Genomic DNA, 19,842 nt, shown 5'->3' with positions numbered 1-19,842 from the left:
ACACAACTTGCTGCACAAGGTGGGGGAAGCACAACATGCACACATGGAAACATGGCTCCACAGAAAATGTATTAGTGTCCCTTATCTGCTATTTCTGCTTCCACTGATAGTCATTTTTAACTTCAAATTAGTCTGTTGTTAACTAAAACAATATACTTCTACTACAGCAATAGTATAGCAGGTCAGAGTCTCAGATTAAAAAAAAAATTATGCAAGCACAAATTCTTAACTAGGAGCATTTTGTGTGTTGGGGTGTACCTTATCAAGTGGTCACTGAAAAAGCAGCAAAAGTAACTCAAGTCTGTGTCATGGAATTAGAAGAGAGCAGTAATATTAGCAGAAGCCTAGCACTATAAATAGAAAGTGAGTAGCACAGCTCTTTTAGGAAGCACTGGCACCCAGAACATGAGAAAGGATGAACAGAGTGAGATCTCTTTTATACACATCTGGACACGTACAGCTTTCCTGGTTTCTGCAGGCAGTGCTCATCAGAAGAAGAGCTTTTCTCTGTGGGTACCTTCACATTAATTGGCAACCTCATTTGTTATGCTGCTAAAACCATTAACAGTACAATAGTTTTCACACAGCCTTCTGAGCTGTTTTGCTAGATTCATTATTGTCTGAAGTAGTGGGAGATCACCCTTGGTTTTGGCCAAGGCTCCTGGATCTCAGCATTTACTGTCTGACCCCCAGATTTTATGTATTTTATCTATGCAAAACTTCCCTGATTTCAGCAGAACCATTCAAACACACAGCTACATCCACAGGCAAGCCCTCCAGAATCAGGGCAGTGACCAAACACAATGTTATTCCCTTTATTCTGCTGTTCTCCCAGCATAAAAACCTTATTGGTCTTCTACAACATTACCTCATACCTTGTCTGTCTTTTTTTCTTGTTTTTCCAATATGGCCATGTTTTCTTTCAGAACTTTCACAATCTCAGCAGGATTTTTGTGCGATTTACTAAACAAAGGCATGGTCTTTCTTCACCTGGAATTCTTTCTTCAGGATAGAAGAGGACTGCCTTTAAATCAACAACAAACAAAAAAAAAGCTTTTAAGGTTTATACAAAAACACAATAAAAGCACACAAAGACATTATGAACAAGAAAAGGTTACACCCCAGGCACTACATTTTGCTTCAATCACCCAGTGGAGCAGTAAAAGTTCTCGTGTATTTCTTGCAAGTTCATCGAGGATTCACAAGCCACCATTAGAACATGAAAAGCAATCACTCAGCACCTGCACAGGAGCTGGATGCTTCCTGCAGGAAGCTCTGACCTATGGGTCAGCTCTCCAGCAAGTCCATGCCTATGTCCAATGTATTTTGGACGCTGTACATCTGGCAGGCTCCACTAGATTTCACACATGGGTTTCTGTCAGACTTCACCATCACAGTGCAGTAAACCAGCTGCAGATGCCAGCGCACCTAAAGCACCCTTTGTTTAGAGCATTGAAAATTGGAGTCCCAGCTTCTCTGCCATCTCTCCTTCTTCAGTTGTTTTGCTTTGTTAGCCTAGGGGATCTTGAGAAGAAGCAGTTTAATCTATCCCCTGAGTCTGACAAACTTAAGAATCTGTGGGTCAGATCTCACTCCTGTAGAACATTGCCAGAGTTAAACAAGGAACAGAGAATCAGGCTTAAATATAAAGACAAATGTATTCATGACATTTAATGCTCATGACTGAGCATTTTAATGAAAATGGATTCTATTTAATTTAAAATGCTCTTCTTCTGTATGGCTAGAAAGGCAAATACCACATCACTGTATTTATACATGAAAGAAACCAAGTAGCTCAGTTTCTGATCTTAGGGTGTGAATTCTTACGGGTTTTGCTGAGGGTCCAATACCAAGATCTATTGAAGTCAATGACTGACTAAAGATGGAAATATGTTATGGTTAGAAGCTCAGCACTGCTCTGGACTGTATTCCAGTTTGTACAATAAAAAAGAGGAAAAAGGAAAATAAAACAAAACAAAAAACAGAACAAAAGCTAAAAATAATCTCAAACTTTCATCTTCCACAACAAAAGAAAAACATCAAATTCCTCCACAAGCACATTTGTAAAATTAGTTGTGAAAACATAAATACACACACAAACCACTTCAATCCCATTATTCTCCAACATTTGCAATTTAAAAAAAGCTTTACGCAAGAGGCTTCAAATGAGAGAACTAAACAAGTACAATACACACAGCGTAAAGAAAACCCAGTAGTCCCAAAGAACAAACTCCTCTCATTGTTACTATGGGCACACTACAGAGTCCATCAGGAAATATGATCCCATTTGAGCCATACATCCATGTGTTACTAATCCCCAAATAATCTAAGGAATTAATACCCAGATTAGGCATACATTCTATTGCAACTATAAATAGCAACCATATAAAACAGCCAAGTACAAAATTCAAACTTCAAAAGCAAAATCAATACAGACTTTGTCCTCAGACCTATTAAAAAACATTTCAAAACACTTTTGCAGATTATCTTTACAGGAGGAGTTTCTATGGCACACGGGAAGTATTTTTAAATGTCTTATTTAAACCAAAAGTTCTTTTACAGTGTCCAAAGCAGGTGAGTTTGCATACAGCTTCTCATTAGTTGCTAGGTAGTTTTACAGGGATATTTTCACTTTCCGTGTCTGAAACCTCACCACTTTCAAGTTCCCATTTTCAAGCTCCTCACGGTCCTGCTCAAACTCATTTTTATGTCTCCGGTTTTGGCAACATAACCTTCACTCCTTAGCTGAGCTCCCAGCTGCAGAGTCCTGCTCCCATGCAGCTCAGAGGTGCAAGTTTTGGCAGGACCAGCCACCAGAGCAGAGTCCCGCCTCAGCCTGACAAGGTGCCAGGTTGAAGCCTGGGTTACTAACAGCTCACCCTTTGGGGCACACTCAGCTGCACACAAGTACTGGAAAGGACTGTGATCGTACAGTATTATACAATAAAGTTGTTTAGATGCTGCGAGCAAGCACCAAGCACTCTGTAATCCCACGTGTGGTGCAAATAGAAGATTAATAATTCACAATACACTTTGAGAAGGACCTGATTCTGCATGTTTTTATTATCCTGAAGGCATGGCATGAGGATGTGATGATGCGAGAGAGAGAGAGCCTGAAATCAGGAGCTTAACAGGCAAGCTGCATTTCAGAAAAGAATTCTTTTCATCCAGGGTGGGGTAGGTATATTCAGATTGCTAAATTCATCCCTTCATCTTTTCTTCTCACAAGTCTTCACACAAACAAAAGCAATGGGGGAGATAAATTGATTTTTTTTAATTAAGTACTCATGAGCTGGAGGTTCTGAGATTTTTTAAATGAAGTTCACATTTCTAACTGAAATGTTGATAATAAACTACTATTTCCTCTCAAAAAATAACTTACATAGCTGTCTAGAGTAATGTGTCTGTATTTAAAATAATCACTAATTTTGCCATAGAACCAGTACTTTTCCACTGCATAGTTCCAGTATCACTAGAAAGTCACCACAGCACTGCTCAGTGATAAAATACCATTTTTTTTCCACTACATACTCTACCAGCATCTTAATCACAACAGCAAAACCATCAATAATAGGGCAGGAAGGGACTCCAGAAACTGTTTAATTCATTGCTCTGTTGAACAGAGCCAAGTCTCTGCATTACTTCATTAGATACAAAGTCTTGTATACAAAGCAAAGCCTCTGCTATATGCAAGTGGAGGGGAGCAGAGAGAAAAGGAGGAAGAGGCACAGATGTACATAAAATAACATTTTTGGATTTATCTCTTCTCAGGATACAGTTTTTAACCTGGCAAAAGATGATCCATCACTTCAGAAAATACATACTGGCAGCTGCAGAGTCTTTTGCTTCCCCATGCAGGAATCTTCTAGGGCGACACATGCTGTTCACAATTGCAGGCAGAAGCACATGGGGGTAAAGTCACTCTGCTGGATTTGGGAGTTATATTCCTTAGTCTTATGGCTGGCTGTCCCAAAAGGCAAGTGGTAAAACAAGGACTCCTCTCCTCCAGCTTTGCTCCGCATGACTGGAGTTTCCAGAATCAAAGAAAGCAAAAGATCTTATTAAAGAAGCTTTTATCACAGCAGGGCATTTCTGTCCTGTCCTGCTCTTCGTATCAGTACTCTGCTCTCTAAGCTTTTTCTTGGAAGGTCTTCTGTGCAGTAGAGGCATTAATTTGGTTTACAGGTCCTATTATTTGCATCACTTATTTTCAGTATGCTTTTTGGAACTTGGTTTTTTCCAGGCATCTAGTCCTCTGTCAAGGTTGCTTGAAATTTCACAATAAGTTCAAAAGTTACCATGAGAAGAGAATTAGGATAAGAAATGGACAGTGTGACCACATAAGCTACATTTTCTCAAGAAACCAGTCTAAAAATAACTGAAAAGCAAAGATGAATGACAGCTGAAAAGAATGCAACACAGGCTCACCAAAGGTAGCTCATACTACAATCCCTTATTAATATATTTTAAACAGAAAAACACAGTAGAATCCATGTATCTAACATGGAAATGCACTGATTTGAATATAGAACCAAAAAACAGTTGAAGAAGAAAATTATCAAATCATCTGACTGAGAAGGGAAGAGCAATCTGTGGATGGGATCATATTGAGAGAGGCATAGGAATTCAGAGCCTATCCAAAAATTGTGGTGACTGAAAATAGAAAGGTATTATCAACACATAGCTGGACTGGAATACCACTGCCTGGGAAACTGGAAGGAGTCATGAACCAAGGTAATAAAAATGGGATAAAAGTTAAGAGTAGAAAGTATCAGATAATGCTGAATTGTAGATGAGACACAGTTTGTAGATGTTCCAGTTCCCTGGAAACATTCAAGATCAGATTGGACAGGACTCTGGGCAACCTGATCTAGTCGAGCACATCCTTGATAGGGGGAATTGGACTACGTGACCTTTAAAGGTTCCTTCCAACCCAAACCATTCTATCAATATCTGCTTCAAGCTGAGGACTTACCATGAGAGATGATGAAAACAAGCAGCTGGTGACATATACAAACACAGAAGCATTTTACAGATGTGACAAAGACAGATGCAAATCTGTGATGAATCACAAAAATAATAGTCAGTAGAAATCCAAAGGTATTTGTACCTTTGTACAAGGTGTTGATAGATCTTCATACGGAACACTGTACACAGCCCTGAACACCCAGAGTCAAGTAAAATCAACAGAGGTTAGAGTGGGTGGAGAGAAGAACACTGGATGGTCAGAAAAATGGGAAGACCAGAATGCCTTGGCCACCTTTGTAAGTTTAGAATAAAAATAAAGGAAAGCTGAAAAAGTTATTTCAGCTTAAATATCAATAACACTTTATTTATGGAGAAGCAAATAGCTATAAACTGCTGATGAATAAACTTCAGCTTGAAATGTAAAAGTTCCACCCATTGGAGCTTTGAGGTTTTGAAATTACCTACTCTACCAGGCACACTACAGAGCATCTGTTCATAAATTTTTGACACTGCTGTCTGGCAGCAAGGGACAGGACTGAATGAACCCCTTTCTTTCCCACTTTCTAGGAAAACTTTTTCCATCTAATGGTGATTCAACATATGTTTTCATAACATCATAAATGGATTGTGGACACTCCTGAATTCATAATGGGGAACCAGACAACTTGTGAAACATTTAGTTTTGATGATGTTGTTTCACTGGTGTTCTTGAGAAGAGCTTATGAGACCAAGGAAAGAAACAGCTGTATCTCACCAGATCAGCTCTCCTGGTCTCAGAGGTTGTCTCTCCCAGTCATGAGGAAAATGCCTTGGCAGTGCTGTAGGAGGAAATGAAGCTTCCTAAGCCTGCTGCTCCCATTAGCATGAACATGACATTTCAGACACCAAAGTTGGAATGTCCAGCACATTTATTTCAAACACCAGAGCTGGAGTGTCCAGTGCATTTAGGAACTTCAGTTTTACAAAAATACTTTCATGGAATATCATTCCATCTTTGGGAGAAAAAAATGGCACTGATTTTATATTAGATAAGCCATAGAAACACCAAAAGGAAACATTTAAGAACCACTTTTAAAATGTCAGCCTGTTTCTGTTCAAGTCAAAAAAAAAAAAGGAAAAAACCACCACACGGACTAAAGCAGTGAATTGAATCCAGAGCTGGATGTGGTTTACAAGATATGAGTTTTAGGGTATTTAGTAGCCTGCCAAAGTTAACATATTCATGCCCTTCATATTCAGAGCATACAGTCTCTCAGAGGTCTCCAACTCTACACACATTTAACCAAGACAGAAAACACAATTTCAAAAAAACCTACCTACCTACTTTTATTCAGTCCCCTCTGCAAAGAGGGAAGCTGAAACACAGAGAGATTACAAGACTTACCCAAGGCCACATAAAAAAAATCAGTGGCTGTGTCAGGAATGCAACCTAGATCATCTGACAACAAAGCCTACACTTTATCAGGCTTCAAAATATCTCTTCTGTCAGTTTGTCTGCTCATAAAGAGAATGTACTAAAAAAAATTTAGTACAGCTATAAAGTTCAGAAAGATCTAGTTCTGATTGTAGGCACTCTCCATGATTTCTTTGCTTTTAAGTCATATACTTCCTCAAAATATGAACTTGTGCAACTGAACCTTTGAGCACAATGAAAGAAAAATGCACACAGCAACACCACTCTGCTCAGCAGCTCATCCCGCTATGAAGTAACTCAGTAAAGCAGCTCAGTAACAAAGACTTCTTCCTGCCCACAAAAGCAAGAATGGAAGAGAGCATGTGAGCCCATCCATGCACTTTTTGCAGATGCTCCTCTGGACAAAACATTTGGTCTTCAAAAATAAAAGAGCAAAAAATTTTCCTCCCCATGGAGTATCAGACATTTGTCTTGCCTCAGTTCCCAATCTTCATCTAGTTATTGATCAGAATCAAAACATTTTGATAACTCATATTGTGTGAGAGTTTCTGGAATGAAAAGAGAGACCTTCATTTCCCTTTCACTGCAGTGTGCCTATCACCCATATATTCGGGTCCTGAGTTACCACACTTTCTTCATCATTTTGTCTAACTCAGCTTCAGGTCCTCATTTCTCTCTCCTGCCATATTTTGGGAAGCTTGCAATGACAGAGCAACGTACTCAAACCAAGAGATGAAAGCCCCCATGAGTGATGAGCACCCAGAGAAGCCCAGTTTGTCCTTTCACCCTCCCCAGTGCAGCCCCATCACACAACCCACGTTTTATTTGACTCACAGAAGGAATCAAAGCTATGGATCAAGCAACTTCTCTGCAAATTCTCAATGAGTTGCAGATTTTGGAAGGTGCAAATGAGACAAAAGATTAACAGAAGATGGGACAGTTTTATGGTTAGGGTGAATGAATGCCATCCCTGCCTGGCAATTAAAATTTTCCCAAAAACTCAAGAATATACTCATCATAAGCTTTGATGTTGGCTACTCGTTACATTAGCTGAAATGAAGATGGATATTAGCTAAGACTTCACCTGAAGACACAAAACATCACAGTAATGCCTACCATCACCACAAATGTCATTTTTTTTTAGCAGCCTGAAGATCAGACATGGAAAAGAAATAGGCAGCTCTGCCCTTAATCTGATCACCTCTACAGAATGAGAATAATAACATCACACAGTTGTTCAATACTGTTATGAAACTGAAGGTACTTATGGTGATGCTCCACTCAAGTGCTGTGATGTAGCTCTATGGAAGCACTTAAAGACATTATTAACTCTTTTCAACTGAGCACTTGAAGGCCACTTTAGTAAAAAAACAACAAAAAAGCCCCACATGTATAGTCCTTCAGCAAGCAGAGGGGATAAAATGAAACAACAAAAAGCAACCTGACCACTGAGGCAACCTATTTTGATTGATCTTTGTTCTATCATGGTGACACTCTGCTCCACATGTATTCACATCCCTAAAGCCTCTGTGGGAGCCATTCAGCTGTTGCTGGGCCACATGGTGAGCCAGGTCAGGGAAGTGACCCAGGTTAACAGAAAATAGCCTGTAGGGGGAAAAAAAGGTCACACAGGTTTCCAGTCCAGTTCTGCTCAGATACAGTCTAGAGTTGTACCAGCACAAGAGGGGAAGAAGGGGATGGAAAGAGGGTACAGAGACAGGGCTGCTGAAGCAGATGCTACAGTTCAGATATTCACCAATCAAATCCAGGATGAGGACTGGATAATCATAAAGGGGGTATAAATGTGTGGTAATACAAACAAAATAGTAATCATAGAATAGTTTATGTTGGAAGGAATCATAAAGATCATCTGTGTTCAAGCCTCCTGCCATGGGCAGGGACACCCTTCCACTAGACCAGGTTGCACAGAGCCCTATCCAACCCGGCCTTGAACACTGCCAGGGATGCACAATTTCTCTGGGCATCCTATAGCAGTCTCACCACCCTCACCATAAAAAAATTTCTTTTTAATATCTAATCTAAATCTGTCATGAGTAGGGTACAGAGAATAGAATTGAAGTTAAGGGCATTTTAGGTATTTGACTTTGCTACCTTGTGTCCTTCTATTGGAAGTCCTGTGTTTTCACATCTATTATCGTTGTTGTTGTTATTATTATTTTTATTATTGTTATTATTATTATTATTATTATATTACAAAACAGCATTTGCACACTGCAATGTCCAGTAACATTCAGATTATCACTCATGCAGAAGTGGCATCCTGTGGCACCATACTCACACAAGCATCACAGGATCTCATAGGTTCTCCCAATCATGCTAATGAACTAGCTAGAAGTGGTAGGTTACTACTTCATGTTCAATAAAACTAGAAATAAATGAAACTAGAAGTTTTAAAGCCACCAAATTTGCAGGATTGATGAGTCAAGAATATTTGGGATCCAAATTTGCATTTGCTACCACAGAGGTCTTTAAAACCTAAAAGATTAAGAATTAAATTCCATGCCTAACTGTAGTCCATAGCAAAACTCCCACAAATTCAGTCATGCAGAAAGAGCTCTCTCAACTAATGTTTCTGAAGTACACATAGTTCTAGAAGAGCCCTTAACAGCTTTTCATTTACTTAAGTAAAAGGGAAACCAAGTTAAATATCCATTTCTAGTAGGAATAGTAACTGCAGAAATAATGAAACTGGTAACATAATTTAAATAACACAAGCAGCAGCCAAGAGGGAATAGAGCTTCCTCTAAATCCATTAGTGAGAAACATGGAGACGATTTTTGCATTAGGTCCAATATGACTAAACTTACCTCTCTACACAGCATTCACTTGATCAAGTTCGTAGCAAATCTGCTGTGCTACTTTCAATAGCTTCATAACAGATTAAAATAATTTTCTATAGTAGTAATTTCACTTTACTCCTAATATTAGCCTAAGAAAGAACCTTTGCTTTTAAGAAAAACCCCGACTTCCCTTAAGCTCCATTAAAGTTTTGCCTGATAAAGACTTCACGGCACAGAATCAGCATTTCAGGTGGACAAGACCTGTCGCTGCAGACGAGGAGCTGGGTCCTTCACATCCGCTGTTCCTTGTGGCACTTCACAAGCACGCTCTCCTTCCCTTCATCTCCTTCCCCTGCCTTATGCAAGTGGCCACGCTCCCATTCCTCTGCATCTCGAGAGCCAGTCCGCAGCTGCAGGCAGCCCGCGGAGAGGAGCGGGAGAAATGATATATTGCAGATATTTTATTTTTGGAAACCACACTGTAAATAAAGCCATTTCCAGAGATATTCCATGGACACGGAGTGCTTGGTCGCAGAGCCAGCGCCTTATGTAACAGGAGGAGTATTGTTTAGGGTTGCCTGCATTAAAGAGCCACTCCTGGTAACACAGTTTACCAAGCTATAAAAAGCTACCAGCGTAACTATCGAGAACGAGCAGGCAAGCGGTTTATTACCAAAAGGCTGGTGCTACACGGAAAAAAAGGAAAAGTTTCATTAAATCACCCAACTTTCCGTCACTCGGAGGACATCACCTCGGCTGACACTTACTGCGAGTGCAGAGGTGGGGGCTCTAGGCAGCCCAGCGCAGCCCCATGGCCAGGTAGGTGCTGAAGACAGCTCTGCCTCCCCGCAGCCCGCGCCGCCGGCAGCCGCCTTCACTGATCTCCCATTGAATTCCGCTCTATTCCCCGCCGCCGAGCACCGACAAGTGGCAGAGAGCGGGGATCCCGCGGTTCGGCCTCCCGCTCTTCTCCTGGGCGGCCGTCAGCTTCTGGAAAAGCGTGAGCAGAAAGGATCGCTCGGACATGCACAGGCGCTCACAAGCAGCTGTAAATTTCCACTCCCGCTGCCTGCGGCTGCACTCCCGGCTCCTCGCTGTTCCTGCTCCGACGAGCTCTGTGCCTGGGTGTGCTTTTCCCCCCACTGCCCTCCCCGCTTCCCACTCCCTCACTCGTCTTGCTCACAGGCTCTCACACACACCCCCCGAGCTCCACGTCAGAGGAACGCGCGGAAAAGCAAAGGATGAAGCGATCGCTCCGCCGAGAGATTTCCCCAGGGTTAAGGGAGGACATGCGACGATTTCGCATCACTTCTGTAAGTTTCCATTTCTCTCCCAAGTCTGTCGGTGCAGGGGGAGGCATCGCTGACGGGTCCTCGCACCATCACGTGGCGTAGGCTGCTGGAATTAAATTATTCACCTTGCCGTCCTGCTAGGAATGCAAATAAGGGAGCCCAACAGCGGGTTGTTGTTACAAGATAATAATAAAATCAACATGCTCACGCACCACATCTCTCAGCAAAGTCCTGTCCAGAAAAACTGAAGTTAAGCTGCTTCCTTCCTGGCTATATATTATTACACAAAGATCCAAATACTTTTCCACAATAATACTCGAGGGAATCAAAAACCCCCGACCTGCAGTACTTTCTGAGCAAAATTTAAATCCTGATGAAGGAAAACATTAGCCCAAAGTATTTTTTCAAAGGCTAATGTGATGGGGAAAACAAATCATAAAGTATTCTGAAGCAAAGTACTACCAGCTATTATCAAGCATACAAATACAGTACTTCACTTTTCTCTCTCAGGAACTATTGTTTGGCAAGCGACACACACTCCCAAATGGAATGGCAAGTGCTGTCCCCTCGGCCCCCAGCTGTTGATAGCAGGGAAAGAATGATGCCTTACTATGGGCACTACAAGGTGGGATTTAAAATGTATCCTCATCTGGATCTTGGCCGAGTCCCAGCAGGGATGTGTGCCCAGCATGTCTTTCTGCCAAGCTCCCCAGCTTGGGGGAAAAAACTTTACCTCCCATCGCCTCCTCCTCAGGGCACAGCCTAGCAAAGTCTTACATTATTAAAAACAATTTGGTATGCTACATTTGCTTGGGGAGCTGATCTCAGTGTTAGCAGTGCTACAGTTGCATCAGATCTTGATTTAAGGCTCACCTGCAGTAGCTATTCACAGCCCTACATTAAAGGCTGCCAAAAATGCATGAGAAACCTCATTTCTGGGGACTACAGATGAAACAGACACCTTTTAAAGGGCTACCCGCCTTTGCTTGCAATGCCAGCTCTGAATGAAGCACACAGGAGTATCCCAAATCGCCACTTTGAAGAGCCACTCACCTGCCCCTCCTGGGCTCAGAGAGGCAGAAGCCATCCCTGCTCCCTTAACCTCCCTCCATTTGTTCCTGCCTTTGCACAGGAGGGACCAAACCAACCTTAGATCAGCAGATTTGTACTCTCAACTTATCTGTAAAGTACGTCACTGCTTCTGCTCACACTTTACCTTAGAGATCATCAAGATACTGCAGCACCGTGGTTTTGGACTGCCCTGAGCAGCACTGGGAACAGGCATTAATTAGAGCTGCTCCTGCTGCACCAGCAAGCACTGCAACAAGTGACACCAAGTGGCAATTTCTGCTCCAAACCCCTTGTGAAATACTCCTCCAGCACCGAATTAAAGGCTTCACATTAGCCACCACTGAGCAGGTTTCCCCTCCAGGCCACCTCCACAGAGAGCTCAGGAAGGGACACTCTGGATGCCAAGCTCTGAACAGAATGAGCCACCCTTCAAGGCACCCTCCTTCCCCACAGAGCTTAGGAGGCATATGAGCAACCTGCACAGATGTGTCATGGCATGAAGGATTTGGGGGAAAACTGGCACTGGGTACCTTTCTGTGGGTGCCCTGCTCTGTCCCAGCTGGGTGGGGAGATGGAAGGGTGCTGGGCCTTGTGGTACCTTACCCTCACTCTGGCATTAGCCCTTTCTTTTTAATGGGATGCCTCAGCCTTTGGGTAAACAGTGAAAGTCAAATGAGAAACACTCTGCCCTTGGGCTACTTCCGAAGGCACTGGTTTTTCTTAAGGCAACACAACAATCGAGGTGCATCACTGCTTCCACTATGTGTTTTTGGGAGGAAATTTTCACCTCTACCTGTCACAAGAGCACCTCTACCTGTCACAAGAGAAATTGTATCTTTTCTATTGTACATACACCACCACTTCAATAGGTAAAACCCCAACTTTTTGTTGCACCATGGAGTTCAACAGTGGTAGGTGTTACCCTGAGATCAAACTATCACTTTTAGTTGCACATAAGAGGCCCCAGCAGGGATAATTTGTATCCCTGAGCTCTATAAAGTATTCACAGACCATTCTGAGTATCCCGGTTCTTTGGAAGTATATGAAATTTATCTACAAAGTAACTATCCTCTATTTCAGACTAAATATGCCTATTTTCCTGATTCAAAGCAATAATTGAATTTGCACTCAATTACAGTTCAACTTTGCCCATTTCTACTTGAGGAAATATCTTAGGGCTTTAACAGGAGCCTTCTACACAGCAGGAGAGCAAGAAACCCACCTGCCTGCATTCCTGCATTGCAGCAGAAGAAACTGCAAAACAAGGTAGCTAAAGGGGCAGGGGGGAAAAAATCCTCTGCTATTCCAGTAGTCTGTTTCATCTTAAGTAGAGTTAATTCTCAGATTACAGGAAAAGGCCCCTAACCATTCAACAGGAATTAAGCCATAATTACTTGGTGCTCTTACCTGTTTGTTGGGGGGTTTTTTGCTGCCAAGAGGTTATTAAATATTTCCCAAAAAAAAAAGTTTTGTTCAATTCTTAATTTGTAGTCATCTAAAATCTAGAATTATATAATTATATATATTTTTAAAAATTTACAGTCTCAAAGTACATAGAAAAAAACAAAAATCTCTGCACTGCTAAAGCACTCCAGCTTCCACGTATTTAAATTTCATTATATTTGTTTCCTTTAAAGAGAGCAGAGTCCTCGGGCTAAGGCATGGTTAAAGTACTTTTGTGAAATGTTTGTCCTTGCTTTCGTAACTTAAAATCATTCAATGTAATAGAGACCAAAGGAAGAAAACCCTGGTTGATTTTTCCTGCCTTTTCCATTTATTTTCTAACGTGGAAAAGAGAAATTAGGCAACTTCAACAACAAGTGAAATTGCAATAAATTACAGCAGCAGATGATAAACACGCGGTGTATATACATTAATTCTGCTTATTTAATCATCCACTTCCAGTCTATCTACCTCCTCTGAGATTATTTCCAGCATTCCAAAGCCCTAAGCAGCCTCTAATAATAATAACAACAACATCCTTCCTTCCCCCCAAATTATTCAATGCCCCAGGCCATCAAAATTCAGTTCTCCACAGCAACAGGTCTAGTTGTGTAATGTTGAATATCAAGAGGAGAAGCTTTAGCATACTAAAAAGATTCCCCCACCCTCCAAAACCTGAAAACTAAAGAACATCCCCCACAGGATTTCATGCTATTCTTACAAATCCCAAGATATCAACGTTTTCGCAGTTTATTAGGGTGGAGGGGAACTAAACCCAAGTAACTTATATAATCTGCATCATAAAGCTGTTACATTTTAACTAAAATCATTTAGCTTTATGGCAGAGCAATATAAAAAGTGCCCAACAACACTTCTAAAACCTCGTAAAATAAGATGCTTTACAGTAACTTTATACTTCTGTGTTACTTTGCGAGTTCACAGACACTCACCTTCTTCAGATCCCTGCAAGAGCAGTGTGGCCACTTCAGATTAAAGTAAATAAATTATTCTTCATCGAGTAGATCCCAAATACAGACATACAACACTCACACGTTCTCTCCATGTAACCTCAGAGGGAGAAAAACTTGGAACTGAGTCAGCGTATCAGTCCCCCCAAAACAGCTACCAGTACCAAAAGGCAAATTAACATTCAACTGCCTATCCAAATACAAAATAAGTCAAAAAAAGGGATACAGTCTATGGAGGGGCAAATGTTTTTCCCTACAGCCATGTAAAAAGCAGCAAAGCTTCTGGCCTCTTTCAGGACCACAAAATTAAAATTTCTTCAGTGCAGTGTAGAAAACAGAGAGCAGCAAGATGCAGTGGCTGACCTGTAGCTGCATTTTAGCTGAAGTGGAAGGATTTACATGGATGCTTTATATAAGCTACCCTTAAAAATGCAGACATGTCTTCAATGATTATTTTCCCCTCCTCTTCCTCCTAGCTCCCTCTAGCGCTTTTAAGTACGTACATACAGCCTTTTCCTTCCTGACTTATTTAATGCAAATACAGTTGCTAAGATGATGTTTGGTTTAGCTGGAATTTTGGAGGTTTTTAAGATTTGCAGTAGCTCTTATAAACTGCTCATGAGTTTTTATTGAATGTGCTATTCATGTGTACAGTCACTCCAGAAACCAAGCACTGACACTGGCCTTTCTACCAGAAACTTTCGTGTATTAATACTTTATGTACAGGCCAGTGTATTTAAAAGTTTGCAAAAAGCTCCAACATTAGAAAAAGTCAATTAAAATTAACCCCTTTCCTTGAGCATTCCCACTTCCAAATGAATTGTGTCTAAACAGAAGGTTACTACAGCCCAACAGCTGAAAAATATAACATATTAAAATTTTATGCCTGCCCTAAAGTCACTTATAAAATGTTAATTGTGCCCTTTATCTACTGTGTCCCAACACAAACACAAATAAGAACCATGCCTGCACTCCCACTTTTATGAGCGGAGAAACAGTAAACTCATGACAACATTGTGCTTTTCTCCTGCAGACTCATGCAAACAGGAACTAGGCCCCCAAAATCAGTGACTGCCTGAAGAGTCAAGGAGGTATTTTAAAAATAATTAAAGTTTTCACCTCTTCAAACTGCTTCTACCCCAGTTCTGTATAGTCAATCACCTCAGTGGCCATGTTTGTTTGTTTGTTTCTTTAAGGTCCATTCACAAAATTAAAAATGAAAATAGGAAAGACCATTTCAAGAGATGCAACAAAAAGACCTTTGATGAAGACCTAAAATTGCTCATCACATGTGCCAATCTTGCCATTTCTATCGCAGCACAATAAAAAACACTTTTCTAAGTGTGCAAAAAAATCTGTGATCCCCCATTTCCAAAACAGTCAAGCAATATGAATAGTGTTTAGTCTTCTTGAACGTATTGAATTTAGTTACTGGTCTCCACACAACATCACCAAGCACTTTTCTTAATGTTAGGCAACACAGGGTACTGCAGGTTAAGACATCCCCTTCCACCAGGATCACTAATGCAAAAAACCCTATAGATTTCCCTACAACTTCCTCGCTGCTCAAAGACAATGGAGCATCCCTAACCAGCACTTTAAACTTCCTAAGAGTGCTTAAAGCTGAAAGCTGTATTAGTGCATACTCACCTCAGCAATGGTGATATGCAGTGAAAATGTTGGGCAGATCAACTGCCCTTTGATGCCTACAATTTCTTGATACACATGTGGCTGTCTCTGACAAGATGGAATTTGGGATTCAAGACTCTACTGGCCTCTACTACAGAATTCTAAAGCTTTTTTCATCAGATGCTTTCAAGATAGCTTGAAGACAAACAAAATTAAGTTAAATTTGAAACATGAGTTAAATGCTCCTGTGAGGCACTCATTGTAACACCCCATTTAGTATGAGAAAATTGAGGTGGTACCAAACAAACACCCAAAGGTGTGCACTTTAAAATGTACTGTTAAAGAATATCAAGAGACAGGAATCGTCTTTCTGGATCAGACAAAGCTCCATTACGTCCCATCTCTAAGAGGAAGTGACACCAAGAGCAAAGTAGAAAAAGAAACATAAACCAAAGGAAAGACTACTATACCCTTCCTCTGCTTCTGGCAATTATCACCTTTGAGGTTTCCTGAAGCATTTTCCAAAATCACCATGATGAATAGTTACACACCTTTCACTTTAAAGATCCCAAAGGAGCACTATTCTCCTTCTAGGGGGACTCTTAAATCACTTCTGTAATACTCAGATACAACAGATTGCTCAAGATTGCTTCTGACTGTCAAGATTGAGTGGCCAAGACAGAACCTGCAGAACCATCGTATTTTAAAGTGGTCACACCCAGACAAGGAGACAAGCACTACCAGAAAGTCCCATATAGAGGCATGGTATAATACTCGTGAAGAAGATGAGTTCAGACCTAAGAAGAGTCAGTTCCTATTTATGTCACACTATGTGATCTTGGAAAAGCTACTCAGTCTCCCCACTGGAAAATTTATGCATTCAAAACCATAAGGCGCTTTGACACTACAGTGATGGAGCCCAAACAAACACAGCAGGCAGTACCCAGCTTATTTGTGTCCTTTTCCTGCAGGCTGAGATAACAGTCCTACAGTTTGTGTGATGCAGGTCTCCATAAACTATGCCCACAGACACAACAAACTTATGAGTCCCTTCTCATGCAGGTTAAGAATCCTACTAAAGCAGAACAGTTGAAACAAAACCAGAATAATATTAGGCTAAAAGTCTAAACTGCTGCTTTCAGATGAAGAATTACAGTTTTTTTCTCAGTGTCAAATAACGAAACCCAAGCATTACCATAATTCTTGGAAAATGGCTGTTATACTTAAGCAAGTGCTGCCCTAAACTGACTTGCCTAAAGTCACACAAGAAAATCTCTGGTGGCCAACAATGCTCCCCTGGAGAAAGAGAATCCATATCTTCTCACATTTTGTTCTTTGCACATTTTGTCCTGCAACAGCATTAGTTTAACACAGAAGGGTAGGCAACGTTGAGAAGTCATCAGGCTCAAGTTGCTCAAGGAGAGATTATCCTCACAAGTAGCCCAAAGTCATTCCTCCTGACAAACAATTAAGTGTATTCATCGCTTGTCAGATTTCAAACATATTTGCCTTCATGTGACAGATATACGGCCACTCGATGAAGCACAGGGTACGGGCACTTTTCTGTCCCACAGGAAGTATTTTACCATTACTTCAACATTATCTTCCTGTCCAGTGGTGAACAGTCCCTGTTGTCACAAAGCCTCAATCTCAGATTTTAGTAATGTATTTTTCTGGTCCCAGGAAGGAGCCTCCAGTGCTTTCCTATAGAACTTTGTAGTCCATTCTGGCCAAAAGTTGACTATATTGAGGAAATTAACCTGTAGGGTATTCTTTGAAGTCCAATACTGTTACTCTCCAGTGGGGAAAACCTGTCCATGCACATTCCCACACTCCTAAAAAGCCATCTGCTATTCTCCCCATCCATGTTGCCCAACAACTGACATTACAAATTAATTACTATGTCAGACACATGCAACTACAAAATGTCCAATTAAGGGCTGAGTTCCTTTTGTTTTAATTAACAAACCAGGGTCATGCCTTGAAGTCCTTAAATGGCAGCAGGCATGCTGCAGACTGGCATTTTTTAGCCAAGTCTGCCTGAACAAGGACCAACATGAGCAGCGTGTTCATCTTTAGGACAATTTCTGTTTTGGAGGGAGTGCAGCTCTGGCACCTGGGTATGCTTTGATTCAACTCAATTTCTGTGCAGCCTCAGCAGTGGAGATCCCTGACAGGCTCTGTATACCTGGAAGGAAACCACTTGCCATATGACATTAATGGCAAGCTCTGGATACATAGGTTGTAACAGGTCAAATATACTCACGGAAATCTTCTTAGCAAACATCATTCCTCGAGACATCTCCTAATGAAATCTGACAGCACATAGACCTATACCCATGAACTTTGTCACAACCTCTGAAAATAGTTTAAGAATTTAATTTTCTTATGCTAATAGTCGCTCACATACCTGTTCCCTTCTCACAGCAACTGATAATTTTCTTCTCTGTGTGTGTTTTTGCAGTGTATATGCACAAAATAACTTTTTCTGCCATCAAAATCTACACCTCTGAAGGGTAAAAGACTACTATCGTCCACTACAGAAGTCATGTTTAGCATTGGAAATAAGTAAGGTGTATGCTTCTCAAATGAAGAGTCTCAAGCTGTATCAGCCCAGACATGAGAATTTATCTATTGTCTTTACAAAAAAAAATTATATTTTCAGCTAGATGCTATCTGAGCTTGATCAGATAGCAGGATATAATTTCTAATATATGCATGCAGCACCTTGAATTTATGAGAGCTGTAGCTCCAATAGCAGAATTCAGAGAGAAAAGTCTCAAAACTGTTCCTTTCAGAACTGCAGTGCTCACAAGGACACAAAATTATATCTGGCACTGTTGCAAATTTTGGAGTTTCCACCCAAGTACCACTGAAAAGAAATGGCTTGTTTTCTGAGAGCAGGCAGAACCCCGTGAGAAGGTCACCCAGCAAGAGTCATTTCAGTTCAACTTTCCATGACCACAGCAGGACAGTCTCTCCTAGCTGTCATCATGGGATGAAATTACTTTCACAAGCATAAGAACTTCTATTGAAACATTTCAGCACACAAAGGCCTGTATCCAGAGAGCTGCAGAGCAGCCAGGTAACCAAAGATGTGAACATAAGCTGTTTAATACCTTGCCATTTAACCCAAAAACCACATTACCTAACTTTATGTTTTTCCATTAAAAAAACCAACTAAAACCAGATGACAGGGGAGTTCAAAAGTATCAAGAAGTACGACTCTCTGACTATTTACACAGACTGGCTTTTCTGTTAAAACTAAAGACAGGTTCTATATGATTCCTACACTTACAAAGTAAGACCTTACATGGATTTAAAATAGGTTTGAAATACATTTTTTTGTTCTTCTCAAAACAATAAATGAATGCTATTACCACCAGCAAAATAGTTTAAAAAATCCAAAGTTTTACTCTGGTTCCCCAAAGCTTAACAGCTTCTTAAACAAGAGCAGTTTTTTAAAAGATTTTGTATCTTGGCACTAATTTCAAGTGTTGGAGAATCTGGGAAGTCCATTAATAACAACAGTTAATTGGTTACCATTTTCAATGTTTTGGGGTTATTTATATTTTCTGAAACTTCATATTCTGTTTTGCTCTCTGCTTCCTGCTGTTGTGATTCTTCTGTTTGCAAACGTGATCTTTGAAGGCTCTCCATTTTATTCATGCATAGGTATGTGATCAAATCACTCCAACTCAGAATTTACTTCTTTATCACCACCTGCATTAAGTGTACACATACAGTTTTCCGACACCTACAACCAGTACTGCCTTCAACTAAAAAATGTCTTGAAGATAACCCAACAAACCTGATTGTATCACAGGAGTGAGATTATTAATACTGCAAAAGAAATCTCCCACTCTGCATTCAATGTATCCAACTCCTGTCAGCTCTTGGCTACCACTTACCTACAGGGAATGTCTTCTCCACTGCCTGCTGCCCATGGGCCTTGACACCTTTAAGTATTTTCAGATACTTTTAAGGCATATCCAGCCTCTTCCCATGGTTATTAACGTCACAAAGCTTTGAGCCCATCTTTCAAAAGAGTCAGCCAACATGCTCTTTGATTCAATCAAATACATGAGGCTATGCCATCATTTGTCATCCTTCTACTCTGCATGGCCTAGATAAAACTGTCAGAAAGGATTGTGCATTTTCCTTCAACTGTGTGTTCATTCAGGGATTTATTTTTTTTTGCAAACAAACATCCAATGACTAAACATAAAAAAAAAAATCAATTAAAATATTCTTAT

At 40.7% G+C, this 19,842-nt stretch overlaps 1 protein-coding gene across 5 annotated transcripts in view; it reads right to left on the bottom strand.

The window, feature by feature from the left end:
- The window catches only part of CAB39L (calcium binding protein 39 like), a 48,355-nt gene extending 34,013 nt beyond the window's left edge, over positions 1-14,342 (bottom strand). Inside the window, exons 1-3 of one of the 5 annotated variants that reach the window (XM_033052056.2) lie at positions 13,940-14,342; positions 9,951-10,173; positions 876-1,024 (exon numbers count right to left, since the gene is read on the bottom strand). In XM_033052056.2, coding sequence (XP_032907947.1) covers positions 876-977 — 102 coding nt within the window. In that variant the 5' untranslated portion in view covers positions 978-1,024; positions 9,951-10,173; positions 13,940-14,342. Of the gene's footprint in view, positions 1-875; positions 1,025-9,210; positions 9,398-9,444; positions 9,693-9,950; positions 10,174-10,366; positions 10,532-13,939 lie in introns of those variants that run through there. The other 4 variants (XM_033052055.2, XM_033052054.2, XM_042779009.1 and 1 more) reach the window with 4 other exon arrangements.
- Between the last annotated feature and the right edge of the window lie 5,500 nt (positions 14,343-19,842).

Source organism: Catharus ustulatus, chromosome 2, assembly GCF_009819885.2.
Source record: "Catharus ustulatus isolate bCatUst1 chromosome 2, bCatUst1.pri.v2, whole genome shotgun sequence".
Classification (NCBI taxonomy): domain Eukaryota; kingdom Metazoa; phylum Chordata; class Aves; order Passeriformes; family Turdidae; genus Catharus; species Catharus ustulatus.
The sequence above is the reverse complement of the archived record's forward strand: the minus strand, read 5'-3'. Positions and strand labels throughout refer to the sequence as shown.